Below are 16,482 nucleotides of genomic sequence, written 5' to 3'. Positions count from 1 at the left end.
GAGCCCACGGATGTGAGCACAGTGGCTGCCACAGGCTTTGAGAAGAAGATGGATATCATTTACCAGGTGTTGCCTGAGTTGGGGACCCTGGGCAGCACTAATGATGAAATAAAACCACTGTTGTCTTTCAACAACATGACCAATCTTCCAGGTTCCACCACCAGCAGCATCAGTGGCCAGTCCATGCTGCACACAACCTCCACCGGGCTGCCCAGCCAGGCCCTCATGTCCTACCTGCCCATGAAAGCTCACATGATGTACCCCAGTCCTCCATGCACAGTGATGTACAACATCTCCCACGGGCCCTATGATTTCAAGGTGTCACACGAGGAATTGATGGAATTTGCACTGAGCATTTGTGCTGCTAATCCAAGCCTTTCAATAGATGCAGTTCAATAGATGCAGTGTCAGTGTGCAAGCGTCAGAGAAAGGGTTGCACTTTGAATCAAATAAATCAAGCGTCCCCTCCGCTGCTGCAGAGAAGATCAAGCCCAGTGTCATGTGCAACACTTACCTTTGTGGGTGATTGGCTCCTCAACATGGAGATGAAAAAGAACAGGGCTGAGCCCTAATGCTCAATATATGTGAAGAAAAATGTTCATCCTGGGTCCTATACTGGTGGGCGTTCAGTGATCTTAGGTCCTATACTGGTGGGCGTTCAGTGATCTTAGGTCCTGTGGGGGTTCAGTGATCCTGAGGTGAAGAGTCCGGACAAAAAACATAATTCTGTCATTCTTTCCATAATTAAGTGAGGGTGTCTTGCTACAGTTACACATTGCTTGAAACTCTCCTGGGCCGACCTGATAACCATGGTTGGGATCCGTACCACATGGGCTCAAATTAATGACATTGACCCTGGCTCAGTCCCTGTCAGGCCGGGTAATTTATCCACTCCACTATTCTCTCTCTATCTCTCTCGCTCTCTAATTATTTTCAGTTCTGGATTTAAAGATGTAAAGTAGCTATGTTGCGAAGGTTTTTACGTAGAGCTCCATATATGGGGATAACCTATAGTCCCATATATGGAGATAACATTGATATCCAGCGCTGACATCAGATTAATGTAGAAACCCCAAAGATGGATATACACAGTGGTGACATCATCGTGACACTAGACTTGCACTCATCATAAAAGGCAGATCCCAGCCTCTAAACCTCAGATGCCAAGCAACGCACGCGGTATCTCCAACATGTCAACACATATGAACCAAGGTATCATGGCTTTACAACCCATATATGTACCTTGAATAGCCTCTGTTACCTTTGGCACGAGTCTTCTAGAATGAGGCAGAATAACTGGCTAATGGCTAAGCAACTCGTAGAGCATTGAAGTAGAGGTTTCTACATCCCGGTTAAGTTCGTATCGAACACCACTGTAGCGGGTCCTAACTAAATAACCAGCACTGGTTCGAGCTATTTAATAAGCTACATATTATGTTGACATCAATAGTCTAGTAGTCAAGTTAAAGATTTAGCAAATTCAGAAATGCATTAGCATTTCTAAACCTGATATCGATTCATTATTACCAGCCTGCAGCAAGCTTCACACAATCAGTGTATAGAGTTCACCTTGATGTGATAGGCTACTACTGTTGTGTCTCTCAGTGCTATCCCAACCTTGGATTATAAACCAAGCTATGCTATGAAAATGCAGCCAGATAAAATGTTTTATCACTTTTATGTGATAGTCACCGTCAGAACAAAGCTGGTATTTCCGTTTTTAATATTTTTTCATGAATAATTTAATGTCCTTTTGTTGTGTCACGTAAAAGTATCAAAAAGCATTTTGAGCTTGTACGTAGTCAAATTGTGTGTGTGTGTGTGTGTGTGTGTGTGTGTGTGTGTGTGTGTGTGTGTGTGTGTGTGTGTGTGTGTGTGTGTGTGTGTGTGTGTGTGTGTGTGTGTGTGTGTGTGTGTGTGTGTGTGTGTGTGTGTGTGTGTGTGTGTGTGTGTGTGTGCGTGCGTGCGTGCGTGCGTGCGTGCGTGCGTGCGTGCGTGCGTGCGTGCGTGCGTGCGTGCGTGCGTGCGTGCGTGCGTGCGTGCGTGCGTGCGTGCGTGCGTGCGTGCGTGCGTGCGTGCGTGCGTGCGTGCGTGCGTGCGTGCGTGCGTGCGTGCGTGCGTGCGTGCGTGCGTGCGTGCGTGCGTGCGTGCGTGCGTGCGTGCGTGCGTGCGCGCGCGCGCGCGCGCGGCCATGCACAGCAGGTCACAGCTGGAAAACACTACAGGCCTAGTTAATTCAACTAGGTCAACTAGTTAATGTATTATCATTCAAATCTTCGTGTTTGCCAATTAGTAGGCAGCCCATGTGCAACATCCTCGCTGGGGCCACTGCCCACAGGTTCAGTACCACTACTACTGTATACTGTATGGTTACAATGGCAGCACATGATCAGCACATGATCAGCTCAATTAATGAGTAATTGAAGCACCAAACTGTAAACGTGACACATTTACTCAGTAGATCAAGTAAGACTGACCTTTAGCATTTCTTTACTGGTATTCCTGGACAGCAATAACATGACCATAACAGATTGTAAGCTTTTTTCAAAGAGGATCACCTGACTAAACTTTTATTCTGATTGATTAGTTATTCGCTGATTCTCTTTTTCTTTGTGTGACAGAAATCCCCAATGAATATAATCATATTCATTGGGGACTATTTAAAACCCAAATTCTTGCTGTAGTGGGCAAAGTGGTCAACCCCAAAGTATAGATACATAAATTTCATTATGGTCAAATATTACTCAACTACAAGTGAATGTTGTTCAGTCAAATTTGTACTTGCTTGAGTACCTGGCTTTAAAAAAATTATAATTATAATTAAGTATTCAAAAGTACATGCTTATACAAAAGTGCAAGTTATGAAGTAGCCTACATTTTATTTGTAGTGATCTTGTAGATCTTCTATTTTCACTATTTGAACTACTGTAGGGTTTAAGTGGTCATATACCCTTTCTCTTCCTACCGTCAAAAGTACAATATTTGTGCTTCACTACTGTCCACTACTGGGCCCATATACTGTACTCTGCAAGTTGTATAATTATACACAGACCTTCAAAAGATTTTAAAAGCAGCTTATTTTACGGCTGTTATAATTGCCTGTTTAGGCAATCGTGTTTTTTGCAGGTCATGTTGCCTTTTTTCAGAGAGAGAGAGAGAGGTTTATGGAACTTATCTCAAGGCCACGTGCGCGTGTGTCTCACACACATACATGCGCGTGTGTCTCACACACATTCTTACTCTCACACACCCTTTCGTCTCTCTCTCTCTCTGTCCCTCCTGCTCTTCAGTTTCTTCTGCTGATATTACAGACAGACTTTGGTAAGTGACAGCACTTATAATAAACATACATAGATAAAATCATTATTGATCCCTGGAGGAAAGGTTTGGATATCACAGCGATATATTAGCTGAAATTAATATTAGTATTGGTAGGGCACATCATTTAGGGTACATTTTAGCTTAGTGCTCAGTTTAGCGTGTGGACACAACCCTACAAATGTATTATTGCACCATCGTCTCAAGACGCCTCACAGTAGCCTATACGGTAAATAGGATTCTTTCATTTATTGTAAAACACTGTTGTAAGCTGAAGCAACTTTGAACCTTCTATCACCAGTCACCATGTATGTTTGGAGTTCATTTAGCTCTTGCTGTAATAGGAGGCGTGCATTGTGTCCAGGGCAGCAAATCTCCATTATATTCTTTGCAATTGTTCCATGTATGAAAATGGTGTATGAACAAAATCTAATATATAATATAACTAAAATACACTACATGTTATAAAGTTTTGTTTAGCTATTTTTCATATAGCTATTCTATTGAAATGTATATATTTTTATAATTGATTAAATCGATTCATTTGATTAACTGTTGCACACCATGGGCCAGCTATTGAGCAGATGTCTGTTCAATGAAGTGTAATTATGGATTGTGAGTAGTAGTAGTAGTAGTAGTAGTAGTAGTATGTGTATGCGTATGTTTGTATATATGTTTTCTTTTAAATGGACCGAAACAAGGTTTACTACTACTACTACTATTGTGATCTCGCCATGATGTAACTCCAAAGTGGGTGAGAAAGTTGATTAGATTGAATTGAATTGATTGAAAATGATCATTCAAAATATGCTCCCCAATGACATCCATTGTACAGCAAAGATGTGAGTGGTGCAACTCTGTGTGGAAGTTCCAGACCCACAGGAACGCGCCCAGGGTGCCGGCCCGCGTCCGAAACGGTTGAGAAATGAGTGTGTGTGTGAATGCGTGCGTGTATGTGTGCATGTGCGCTTAGTGTGTTCACAATCAGTGTTTTCTTCTCACATGGATACATATTCATGTCCTAAATGTCCTCCGCCTTTGTCCCATATATTAAACTAGGTTCTGAGGTCAAACTGTTCTGGTGTCAAATCTGTGGATAGTGTTCAACATTGGTCCTATTTTCCTAGTTGTAGACATCGTGCTGATCTGTTATTGTTACAATACTTTGAATGTTGAGTTTCAGCAACAAGTAACTACAGAGAGAGATTAATAAACTCCTGAATGTGAATTTAACAGAAGAATCAGGAGGGTTTGTCAATCAGTGACATGTTGCTGTGACATATGTTCCACAAGACTGTGCAACAACAGCAATACAATATACAACGAAATCAAAATAAATAATACAGGATTATAATGAAAAACAAATCAAATATCAATCAACAATCAAAGATCAAATAAAGTTACACACTTTCAGTTACATTGTGCTTAGGATTTCACTTTGTGTGTTATATAGTAATGGCAGTATGCCTTAATTCCTATCTTTCTCCACTGCCAAATAAAAGCACTGTAGAACTCGAGAACCACAAAAAACCCAATTCAATGGGCTCTATGCACACAGAACAGAATAACTCTTACTTCTGGGCCCCTTCACTACTTTCTTCACAGGTGTTACCGCTGATACTAATTCAAGCTCGATCTGTTCCATTTAGTGTACAGTGCAAACTTTTTAATTTCAAGGACCCCTATTAATCTGAGAGTGTACAAATGTGTTCCATTTTTACACTGTCAGAGTTACAGACCCATTTGGAAGCCACTCAAGGACACTTTGAGACCCACTGGTGTAGCAGTGTGTTTCCAGTGAGCCAACATGCACTGACTGAGCCCTGAACGGAGCCTTCAGTAAGGCCTATCGATAACACCTGTGAAGGAAGTAGGGAAGGGGCTCAACTAAGCTCCGTCCAAAATGGCATGTGTGCATAGAGCCTATTGTGTTTGTTGTGTGTACCAGAGCCATGTGGAGGGTGCTGTCTTTGCTGCTAACCCTGTCCAGGGGGTCCCTGTGTCTTGACAAACTCAACATGTGTATGGACGCCAAACACCATAAAGAAGACCCAGGTCCCGAGGGAGCACTCTATCAGCAGGTAGAAATATAGCATAATAAATAGAACTATGGAGATGTTGTGATATGTTTTGATACAATGGCACATAAGTAGCCTTAAGGAACCAATGGCCTATACTGTAGGTCAGTATCCTGTTTCAAACAGGAGATAGGCTCCAGACCTACAGTATGGGCCATTTCTGTAGCTGAGGCACCTTGATGTACACCCCCTGGACATGATGCTAGTATGCCACATGATATACAAGTACATCCCCTGGACATGACCCCCCCAGCCCAATTCAACCCTTGATGCTGAGTGCCAAGCACCCAGCAAGGTGCTAAGGACATCTGGGCACTTCAATGTAAAATTGGCTATTTTGTCCAAAAATATAATATTTGAAAAATGGTCTTACAGTAAGTAAAGTATACATGATATGAACATGCAGGGTACATCATTATCAGACTTAGTTTTATCCTTCAACTTCATATTTATGACCCAACATGACTGGATATACAGGTTTTGTAGCAATTTACAGAATGTTGAAGCATGTTCTAATCATCTATACTTTACTTAAAAGCTTTTTACAAATATTTCATTTTTTGATTTGACATTTCGGAAAACATTAGACAATTTAACACTGAGGTACCCACTCCTCATGGTGCCCACCTATCCTGTTACCACTATTTATTGCAGAAACATTCCCAAAGCAACATTTTTCATGAATTAAAAGCAAATGCAATGACTTTCTCAGTAATTTCATGAAGAAATAAAAGAAAAAGCAACGCGTTGTGAGCTTTATAGATCGGCTATTTTCACTAGTTTGTGTCCCAGAGAAACATCAAATTCCTCTTTTGGGTCACGGGCTGAAAGGTTTGGGAACCACTGCTCTATAGAGCCCGTAGTAGGGGTTGCCACTATAGGCATTCACCAATACACATTTTTGGTATTCAGCTTTTAATACCTATAAAAGTAGTCGAATAGCAGGTTAAAGATCATATTTTTCATCCAATATACAGTAGTAGTACTAATGTGTTCCATGGAATTCCCTTATCTCTAGCTCATTGACTCTCTCTCTCTCTCTACCTTGTGTCTCCAGTGTGAGCCATGGCGTGCCAATGCCTGTTGCAGGGCCAACACCACGGAGCAAGCCCACGAGGATAACTCCTACCTGTACAACTTCAACTGGAACCACTGCGGAATTATGAGCCCCAAATGCAAGCAACACTTTGTCCAGGACACCTGCTTCTACGAGTGTTCCCCTCACTTGGGGCCATGGATTCAAAAGGTATGCATGACTGTCTCTCCGTGGTTGTATTTGTATATGTATGGGGGATTTGTTATGAGTGTTAAAAAATATATAAAAATAAATAAGTCAGTGGTTCTCAATGGGGGACCCCCAGGGATCCTTGAGTGGGTTCCTCAGTGGGCCCCCCAGCTAAATCGATTGATACAGTAGTTGTACAGCTGCAATATGGAACTTATTTGAATGAATACAACTTTATTTTAACCAACCTGTATGTCAATACAACACTACATCTGCTGTGGTTGGAGGTGGTCTTCCGTTGAGACCCACCTGACCTACTAAGTAATGGCGCTGAAGCTCATAACACAATATATCTCCTAGCCAACAAAGATGCCTTCTTGGAAAAGTGGTAGAAAGTTGCTCTTGCAGGAGAGTAGGGCTTGAATCCCGGGAACATAAACAGAATCAGAATCAGAATCAATCTTTATTGTCACATCACATTACAAGTAAGGTGGGTGAAAAACTTGGTTGTGCAGGCTCATATTGCAGTTAAGAGGTAGAGAGAGAACATAAAACGTTATGCATTGCAGCTTTAATCCTCCCCATTATTACATGTGCAAGCAAATACAACTAGAGAATGTACAGAAATTGCTATTTTGATATTATGGTGTTATCTCTACATCTAAAGGAATTCTGATCAAATGACAGACCCATCATGTCTTATAACAATAAACATTTTTCTTATATTTGAGTCCCAGTTATAAGAATCTTATGAAATGGGAGTCTAAAGGGTTGAGAATCACTGGTGTGATTGTTTCTCATCATGTCCACTAGATGGCAGCATATGGCTGCATATACGATATAAATGGGACTTTTATTTGGATGAAAGTGCCTTTTATGTCATTTGTGAGCAAAACTAAACCTTGACTGTGTATATCTCTCTGACGTGTGTAGGTTGATCAGTCATGGCGTAGGGAACGGATCCTGGATGTTCCTTTATGTATGGATGACTGTCATAGCTGGTGGGAGGACTGCAAGGATGACATCACCTGCAAGAGCAACTGGCATCTAGGATGGAACTGGACTGGTACAGGTGCTGTACACAACACAATACACAAACACACACGCAGTCGCATATGTTCTTGCGCACACACACGTAATTTAGTAATAGCAGATCCACAACCTCACAACATGATTTGTGGCATCGCAATCTGTTGTGAGCTTTATCAGCTATTTCTAATTATTATTATTATTATTATTATTATTGCGACCGTAGATTACTATGAAAATCTGCAAAACCTGTCAGTCGTTCCGTCAGTCATTCCGTCACGCCACCATATATGGTCATCAATCCGTCACGCCTCGTGACACGTCACACCACCATATATGGCCGTCAGTCCGTTACGCCTTGTGACATATATGGCTGTCTCCATATATGAAGATCACAACACTGACCTCATGAAACCCTGGATAGCCATACATGGAGAAGACTGGATCATCACCTAGATCTGCATATATGGAGCTGGCCAGCAACTCTACATCTGACCTCAAACCTCAAACCCTTAGATCTCCATATATGGAGCTGACCTGTTCTGACATTCCATATGTTGATTCCCGACCCACTTCGATGTCTCCCTTTTGATTGATAAACCTGTCCATTCAAACTCTAGTCGGGCCCGCCCCAAAGTTATTAGTGCAGCCGCGCCCGGCAACCGGCAAAGAGTTCTCAACAGGCCTAAAAATTAAGGCCCGGCCCTACCTGGGCCCTCATCAAACCTTGTAGACTCAAGACACTGCCCCCGCTGCCACCGTTAGATATGCAGCTGACCTGTTCTGACATTCCATATGTTGATCTGACCTCATCAATCCCTGTACACTCAAGACACACTCATGGCCAGACTTCATCAAACCCTCTACACTCAAGACACGCTCCATATATGGCCAGTACAGAATTCATTCCATATGTTGATCCGTCCAAAATGGCATGTGTGCAATAAGCCTATCCGAGCCAGCGCTCGCCCAGCAGTCTGCTGTCACCCAGGCGGATGCGTGGGGCGAGGTCACTTCTCGCCCTCAGGGCGTCTTACTGGTTGTTCCAGACTATGTTATTGTCATTGTTTTTTATTGTTCTTCTTCTGGAGTAACCTACTGTACCTAACTTCCGCTGCGATTGGCCGAGCTTTGTATAACGTTTGTAGTAGCTAATTGGCTGTTGTTGGTTACGTAACCAATCTATGTTTGCAGGGGCAGAAGCCCAAACTATTATTATTATTATTATTATTATTATTATTATTATTATTTATGCTGTGCAGCCCTTCTTTGGTCAGCCTTGGTTGTTTTTAAAAGTGCTTTATAAATCAAATTGACTTGATGTGACTCTAGTGAAATTGTTTCTGAAATAACGTCTCCACTTTCGCTCTCTTTCTGCAGGAACTAATAGAACTAATAAATGTCCGGCGGACGCCAAGTGCAGTAAGTGGACCGACTTCTTCCCAACACCCAAGTCCATGTGTGAAGACATCTGGTCAAAGTCCTATTTGTACACCACGCTGACCAAGTCCTCTGGTCGCTGCATGCAGCTCTGGTTCACCGGGCCAAACCCCAACACCAAGGTCGCCGAGTACTACCTGAATGGCGCCAGCAAACATCAAACATTCGCTGTGATTGCACCCCTCCTATCCCTTCTTGTCTCATGTCTTTTTGCATAGATGCTGGATATACTACGCAGATGTATGTTGGTTACTTGTTGACATGTTATGTTATGTTATTTAGGTTGACACAATACTGTTTATTTAGATTATAGAATGTTGTTAGACCACTGGTTCTCCTCGGGCCTCCAGGCGTCCTTGAGGGGGTCCCAGAGGTATCCCCAGCAAAATGGGGAACATTTTAAATTCACTATTATTTCACCAGCTAGATGTTAATCCCAGTGAGAGAATGGATAATGACTTCAGATGATAGCTTTCACTCTCTCCGCCGACAGTATAGATATTTTTAGAATGGTGTACTAAATCTAACAACAAAGAAAATCCTTCTCTGGTCCCCGTATAATACGTACCAATGTGATGGTCCTTACATGAAGATGTTTGAGAAATGTAAATTTGTAAATTATAGGACACCTCTTCTCCTTGATTATTTTGGTGTCCTTTAACCTGAAAGATGATGATCTGAATAAAATGCCATCCAGTGAAGACGTTGTGCCTGTGTTATCACTGTCTGTTACTGTTACATAGCCACTTACTGTAAACTCTATATTGTCGCTATCACTGTCTGTTACTGTTACATAGCCACTATACTGTAAACTCTATATTGTCGCTGTCGGGGGAAACCTTGTATGTCCAAAACGGTTTATTTTTTTATAATAATAAATAAATAAACATTTTAAAATAGTGAACATAGCCTACAAGCTCACAATGCGTCACACCGTGATGCGTTGTGAGCTTGTAGATCCGCTATTTTCACTAATATTTTGCAACACTCTTGTATGATGATAAGCCTTGCCAAACCATGTGGCCCATCTCCTGTTTCTGTAGCGTGAAGCAGCTTGATGTACAAGTACACCCCCTGGACATGACTATAATGCAGGACTTAGCCCCAATCCAACCCTTGATGCTGTGTACTATTTTCATAGTCTCCCAGTCTCAGGGCGAACACGCTAACCACAAGCTGAACAGATACGATGAAGTAGGGAAATAATTCACTCGATTCCTGTTTTCACAACACATCACGTAAGGCTTGTTGATCTGTCATTTTTGGGGTCCAAGTGGTCGAGAATCCTATAATTCTACTTAAATACTCAATATACTCAATAATAGCCTATTCTTTGATGTCTGTTCAAGTTGACATTGCTTGAGGTCTAGAATCAAAAAGGCTTTTTAGAACAGAAGCACCACTGATCTAGACTAGAGTCACAAGTCAGGTCACATTACCATACTTCACAAAAAGATACCAGTCTGAAGTGAGTGGTGCTGTACTGTACTTGTGCTGTACGTACTGTACAAGCCCTCATCCCTGGCCTGTGTGTGTGTGTGTGTGTGTTTGTGTGTGTGTGTGGGTGTGTGTGTGTGTGTGTGTGTGTGTGTGTGTGTGTGTGTGTGTGTGTGTGTGTGTGTTTTTATTTAAACATTTTGCCTGTAATATGTCTGACTCAAAAAGAAAACAGCACAAAATATCAGTGTTCCACTCTATAGGGGCCTAAAGGAATACTCAACCCTTTTCCTTGTGCACTGATCAGAGACCAGCCCCATTACCCCCTCGGTAAGACTGCACTCAAATCAGCATTGAGGGCCTCAGCATCACATGGCCACCAAAAGCCAACCAGTGGTTAGTCTGCTCCACTGCTCAGTAATTATGGGCTTCCATTCGCCTCTGTGCGCATGAGTGATTGTGTGTGTGTGTGTGTGTGTGTGTGTGTGTGTGTGTGTGTGTGTGTGTGTGTGTGTGTGTGTGTGTGCGTGTGCGCGTGGGGCATATGTTTTACTATGTGTGTTGATGCCACGTCTATTTTCAGATTTGAATGGGCCTCAGGATTGTTTTTTTATTATTTTTTGGGGGGTTGTTTTTCTTTTAGAGATTTCTGTGATAGGCCATGTGCCTATACGATACATGAACATCTGATGGTTAGGTTTTACAAATTACACATTTATTGTCTCCACCAGGCCGAAGGCATGGGGAGAGAGTATGTTTTGCACTCCGTCCGTGTGTGTGTGTGTCCGTCCGTCCGTCCTTCCGTCCGTCCGTTACCAGCTAATCTCCGGCACCGTTAACCCGGTCGATGCCAAACTCGAGCCAACGATGAACCTCTGCCCCACATTTTCCAGAACGGCCTGTTATAGCGCCACCATGAGGCAGCTTTTCACATGTTTTACCTAAAACTGCACCGATCTGCGTGAAACGTTGCATGCACACTCCCTAGAGGCCAAGGACAAACCTTTGACCTGCATTTTCCGCATCTGCCTTTTATAGCGCCACCAGGAGGCCGACTTTTGTAAAACACATTTTTTGATATTACTTCTCCAGATTCTGTCCAGAAATCTCACAAATCGTTACACAGTATCTCTATGGTCATGTGCGCAAGTCGGATCTGGATCAGGACATCAGTGATAATGACAATCGCTACAATCGCTGATAATGACATACTGAACAGTGAGGATGCCAGTATCAACATTTTGGCACCATTCAAACGTGCTGATAACGGATGATTTCGCCGATTATATGGGGTGATACCAGTCGAATGGGGTGTTTTTTCGTATCCTCCAAAATCATGAAATCACACCCGTGTGAAGTAAGTGGTGCAACTCCGTTGGGTTGCACCACGGCATACTATAGAGCGTCGCAGTCCCGCCCCCTCAAGAGACCCGGAAAATAAATCCCTGTTCATTTTCCTCAGACTTTTCAGAAAGTATTTATTTAAAGCCCTCCGAGACCTTGGACTATAGCCTTTCGTATTCCGGGATTTTCACCTTTTTTTCAAATCCTCAACAATGATGAAGAATCGCGCACTATAGCGCGTCGCTCAATGACCTTGACCAATATCAATGACCTTGAGCAGTATAAATGACCTTGACTAGTATAAATAACCTTCATAAGACTCGTAAATGAACTTGACCAGTATAAATGACCTTGACCGACCTTGACCAGTATAGATGACCTTGACCAGTATAAATCATAGATATATATAAACTCTAGATGGCTCAAGGCGGAGTTTCTGACGTCGTTCACCCGGCAGCCATCTTACTTCAGGGATACAGTACAGTATGTTCAATGGCAGCTCAAACAGAAACAGTCATAACTCGCTCAAATCTTGACGGATTTACAAACGGGTTGGTTTATTACAAACGTTGTCAACGTGGCTATGATTGACAGGACGCTTATCTGCTTAATTTTTTTTATATGAACGTCGTATAAAAGCATATAAGTATGCGGACGTCTCTGACGTTTATAACAAACCAAACCGTTTGAAAATCGGTTGAAAATTGAGCAAGTTATGTTCATTTAAGAGTACATTCCCCATAGACACAATGTTATGTGGCCCGAGGTAAGATGGCCGCCACGTAACGACGTCGCTCTCCATTGGCCAACAGCGCGGGTGAGCTATCTAGAGTTTATATATATCTATGGTATAAATGTCCTTGACCAGTATAAATGACCTTCATAAGACTATTAAATGACCTTCACCAGTATAAGTGAAAGGATTTTCACCTTTTTTTCAAATCCTCCGAAATCGTGCAAAACGACATACTATATAGATGGGTCCCAATTCGTTATAATCGTGCACTTGGTGACACGTTTTTGATTTTTGGCATGGTGTTAGGTATGGTTATAAGGTTTTCAAAAAGCATCGCAAACGAGTTGGGCTCGCCCCCTAGTGGTTCGTTTGCAATGAATCTAATATTAAATGGGCCAGTATATGGTTAAAAACCATAATAATAGATAAAAGAAAAAAATCAATGGATTCTATTAGTATTGGGTATGCTAAATAACATATTCAAAATGTAGGAAAAAATAACTTCTGGAAAGGCATCATTTTCAAGATGGCGTCCTCGGTGGCCTCAGTGAGCTTAAAATGCCTATAAACTGGGATTGAATACATAACAAATCATAACAATTATGCACTTGGTGACAGGTTTTAGATATTTGGCATGATGTTAGGTATGGGCATAATGTTTTCAAAAACCATTGCAAACAAGTTGGGCTCGCCCCCTAGTGGTCTGTTTGCAATGAATCCATTGCTGGCCTATTTAACATTGGATTCATTGCAAACGGACCACTAGGGGGCGAGCCCAACTCGCTTGCGATGGTTTTTGAAAACCTTATGCCCATACCTAACACCATGCCAAAAATCTAAAACTTGTCACCAAGTGCATAATTGTTATGATTTTGTATGTATTAAATCCCAGTTTATAGGCATTTTAAGCTCACTGAGGCCACCGTGGACGCCATCTTGAAAATGATGCCTTTCCAGAAGTTATTTTCACCCACATTTTAATATGTTATTTAGCATACCCAATACTAATAGAATCCATTGGAAAATCTCTTTTATCAATTATTTTGGTTTTTAACCATATACTTTAATATTTGATTCAATGCAAACAGACCACTAGGGGGCAAGCCCAACTTGCTTGCGATGGTTTTTGAAAACCTTATAACCATACCTAACACCATACCAAAAATCAAAAACTTGTCACCAAGTGCACTATCTTGTTGATTTTGGACGAATTGGAACCCAGCTATCACCAGTATAAATGACCGTGACCAGAATAGATGACCTTGACCTTGAAATCTTCGCTGGCTGGCTTGCTGGGCTCGCATTCTGAGCTGGCTGGCTTGCCAGGGCGGCTGGTTCTGTTGCTGCAAGGCAAGGCGGGCAGACCGGGCCAGGCCGACAGAGAGCCAGGCCGCGAGAGAGGCCTGGCTGCAATGGCTGATGTGTTCTGGCTTGGCAGCCTGACTTTCTACACTGGCTGACTGGCGGGGCTGGCTGGCTGCGTTGGCTGACTGGGCGGGCTTGCTGGCTAGCTGGCTTGGGAAGGATCTCTAGGGGCATCGGCTTGTGTTGAACCTTTCCATCCTAAGAAAGAAAGACAGAAAAAGAAAGACACACATGAACCCAACTATGCAGCTTCCACCTGAGGAACCGAGACACAAAAAAATAAACTGAGCGTCACTTGGGATGGTCACAAACTCTCCAACCATGTATCTTGGAGTTACACTGGACAGGACACTCTCCTTCAAAAAACACCTGGAGAACACAAAAGCCACGGTCAACACCCGCAATAACATCCTGCGAAAACTAGTGAACTCCAAGTGGGGCGCAGACCCACAAACAATCCGTGCAACTGCCATGGCCCTGTCTTTCTCTACAGCAGAGTATGCCTGCTCAAGTTGGAGCCGATCACATGCATTTATGCGCTAGCCGGCACCTCCCCCCCCGCACATCAGGCGACTGTGTATCGCTCAAGATGAATGGAGAACACAGGAGATAGACAGTGAAGTTGGGGATGAACGGAGGAAGGTCTGGAAGGAAATGATAGAGAACACCAACATGACACCCATAATCACAATGGTCACAGCAAACTCTGTTGCATCACAACTGGTGGCCAAAAGTCGTAACAAACACTGCTGCCGACCCACAGGAGAACACCATCACACAGTGGTATCAGACCAACCACAATCAGCCAGACCTCAAACCAAACCCTTCGACCTAGAAGAACTCGAAACTGCAATGGGAAAGTTGAAATCTGGAAAAGTAGCAGGGATTGATGACATAATGGCAGAATGATACAGCACCTGGGACCTAACGCAAAGACCTGGCTCCTGGGGATGCTGAACACATGCATGGCACAGAAAACCATCCCTTCTGTCTGGAGAAAGGCCAAAATGGTTGCAATCCCCAAACATGGCAAAGACCCATCATCCCCAAAGAGCTACCGACCCATTTCCCACCTCTGCATCACCTACAAGCTCTATGAGAGGCTGCTACTCCAACGCCTCATGCCACTCATAGACACCAAGCTGACTAAAGACCAAGCTGGTTTCCGTCCCGGCCGCTCCTGTGCTGGACAAAGCTCAACCTCACCCAACACATTGAGGATGGGTCTGAGGGAAAACAAATAACTGGAGCAGCATTCATAGATCTCTCTGCTGCCTACAACACTGTCCAACACCGCACAATGGTCAGGAAACTACTGGACATGACTGGTGACCTGGACCTGTGTCAAGTCATCAAAAGCGCTTCAGGCGCTTCTATGTCCAGTTAAATGACCAGAGGAGTAAATGGAAATCCCAAAAGAACGGCCTCCCACAAGGTAGCGTGCTCACCCCCCTCCTTTTCAATATCTACACAAACGACCAGCCACTACCCACAGAATGCCAGCGTTTAATCTACGCCGACAACCTCTGCATTACCACCCAACAAGCAGACTTCCAGAAGATTGAGTCACCCATCAAAAACCCAACTATGCAGCTCCACCTGAGGAACCGAGACGCGAAAAAAGAACTGAGCGTCGCTTGGGATGGTCAAAAACCTAACCATACCCACCCCATGTAACTTGGAGTTACACTGGACAGAACACTCTCCTTCAAGAAACAACTGGAGAACACAAAAGCCACGGTCAACACCCACACCCGTAAAATAAGTGTTTACACACCTCATTCAAGTTGCAGGCAGGCAGACAGGCAGGCAGGCAGGCAGGCAGGCAGGCAGGAAGGACGAGACAGGCAAGCATGCAGGCAAGCAAGCAAGCAGGCCGAGGCAGGCATGCAGGTAGGCCGGCCGAGGCAGCCAAGGGTTAGGGTTAGTCAGCTCAGCCAGGCCTCTCTCGAGGCCTGGCTCTCTGTCTGCCTGGCCCGGTCTGCCCCGCCCTTCCTTGCAGCAACAGAACTAGCCGGCCTGGCAAGCCAGCCAGCTCAGAATGCGAGCTCAGCAAGCCAGCGCAGCGAAATCTTTTACAAGCCCAGACTCAGAAAAAAACAGTTTCAGGCCAGGACAGGACAGACAGTTTGTGGCAGACCTTGGCAAGCAGGAAGGGTCGCAGGAAAGCATTGGCAGCTGGCAGGAGGCCCGGGCAGTCAAACCCTACCCTTTGGCTTGGATGACTAATCAAGGGCACTGCACTGGGCCCGGGCAGTCAAACCCTACCCTTTGGCTTGGATGACTAATCAAGGGCACTACAGGCCTGGGCAGTCAAACCCTACCCTTTGGCTTGGATGACTAATCAAAGGCACTGCACTGTTAGGGCTGAGAGCCTGGCTTGCTGCAAATGCGGGTCTGGTCTGGCTGACTGTTGGCTGTCAGGTAGGAGACCCTGGCTGTCTGCTGGGCATCCTGAGTCTGGGCTTGTAAAGATTTTCGCTGCGCTGGCTTGCTGAGCTCGCATTCTG

General features: G+C 43.8%; 1 protein-coding gene across 2 annotated transcripts; it reads left to right on the top strand.

Annotated features, from left to right (window-relative positions):
- The first annotated feature begins 3,239 nt into the window (after positions 1-3,239).
- folr (folate receptor) lies at positions 3,240-9,783 on the top strand. Of its 2 annotated transcripts, none has more exons than XM_079514040.1 (5): positions 3,240-3,321; positions 5,267-5,399; positions 6,454-6,642; positions 7,555-7,693; positions 9,031-9,783. In XM_079514040.1, the coding sequence occupies exons 2-5, from the start codon at positions 5,271-5,273 to the stop codon at positions 9,306-9,308; spliced, it is 735 nt and encodes a 244-aa protein (XP_079370166.1). In that variant the 5' UTR covers positions 3,240-3,321; positions 5,267-5,270; the 3' UTR covers positions 9,309-9,783. The 2 variants fall into 2 exon arrangements, with proteins under 2 accessions (XP_079370166.1, XP_079370167.1); XM_079514041.1 differs by lacking the exon at positions 3,240-3,321 and adding an exon at positions 3,377-3,547.
- Positions 9,784-16,482: the final 6,699 nt, after the last annotated feature.

This window comes from Electrona antarctica (assembly GCF_951216825.1).
Source record: "Electrona antarctica genome assembly, chromosome: 11".
NCBI classification, from domain to species: domain Eukaryota; kingdom Metazoa; phylum Chordata; class Actinopteri; order Myctophiformes; family Myctophidae; genus Electrona; species Electrona antarctica.
This window is presented reverse-complemented; position numbering and strand designations above follow the sequence as displayed.

Bases quoted from the DNA above. Each gene is read 5' to 3' on its own strand.
- folr (XM_079514040.1), top strand. From the start codon at position 5,271: ATGTGGAGGGTGCTGTCTTTGCTGCTAACCCTGTCCAGGGGGTCCCTG. The intron at 5,400-6,453 runs GTAGAAATATAG...TTGTGTCTCCAG, and splicing joins AGGGAGCACTCTATCAGCAG to TGTGAGCCATGGCGTGCCAA. The intron at 7,694-9,030 runs GTGCTGTACACA...CTCTTTCTGCAG, and splicing joins ATGGAACTGGACTGGTACAG to GAACTAATAGAACTAATAAA.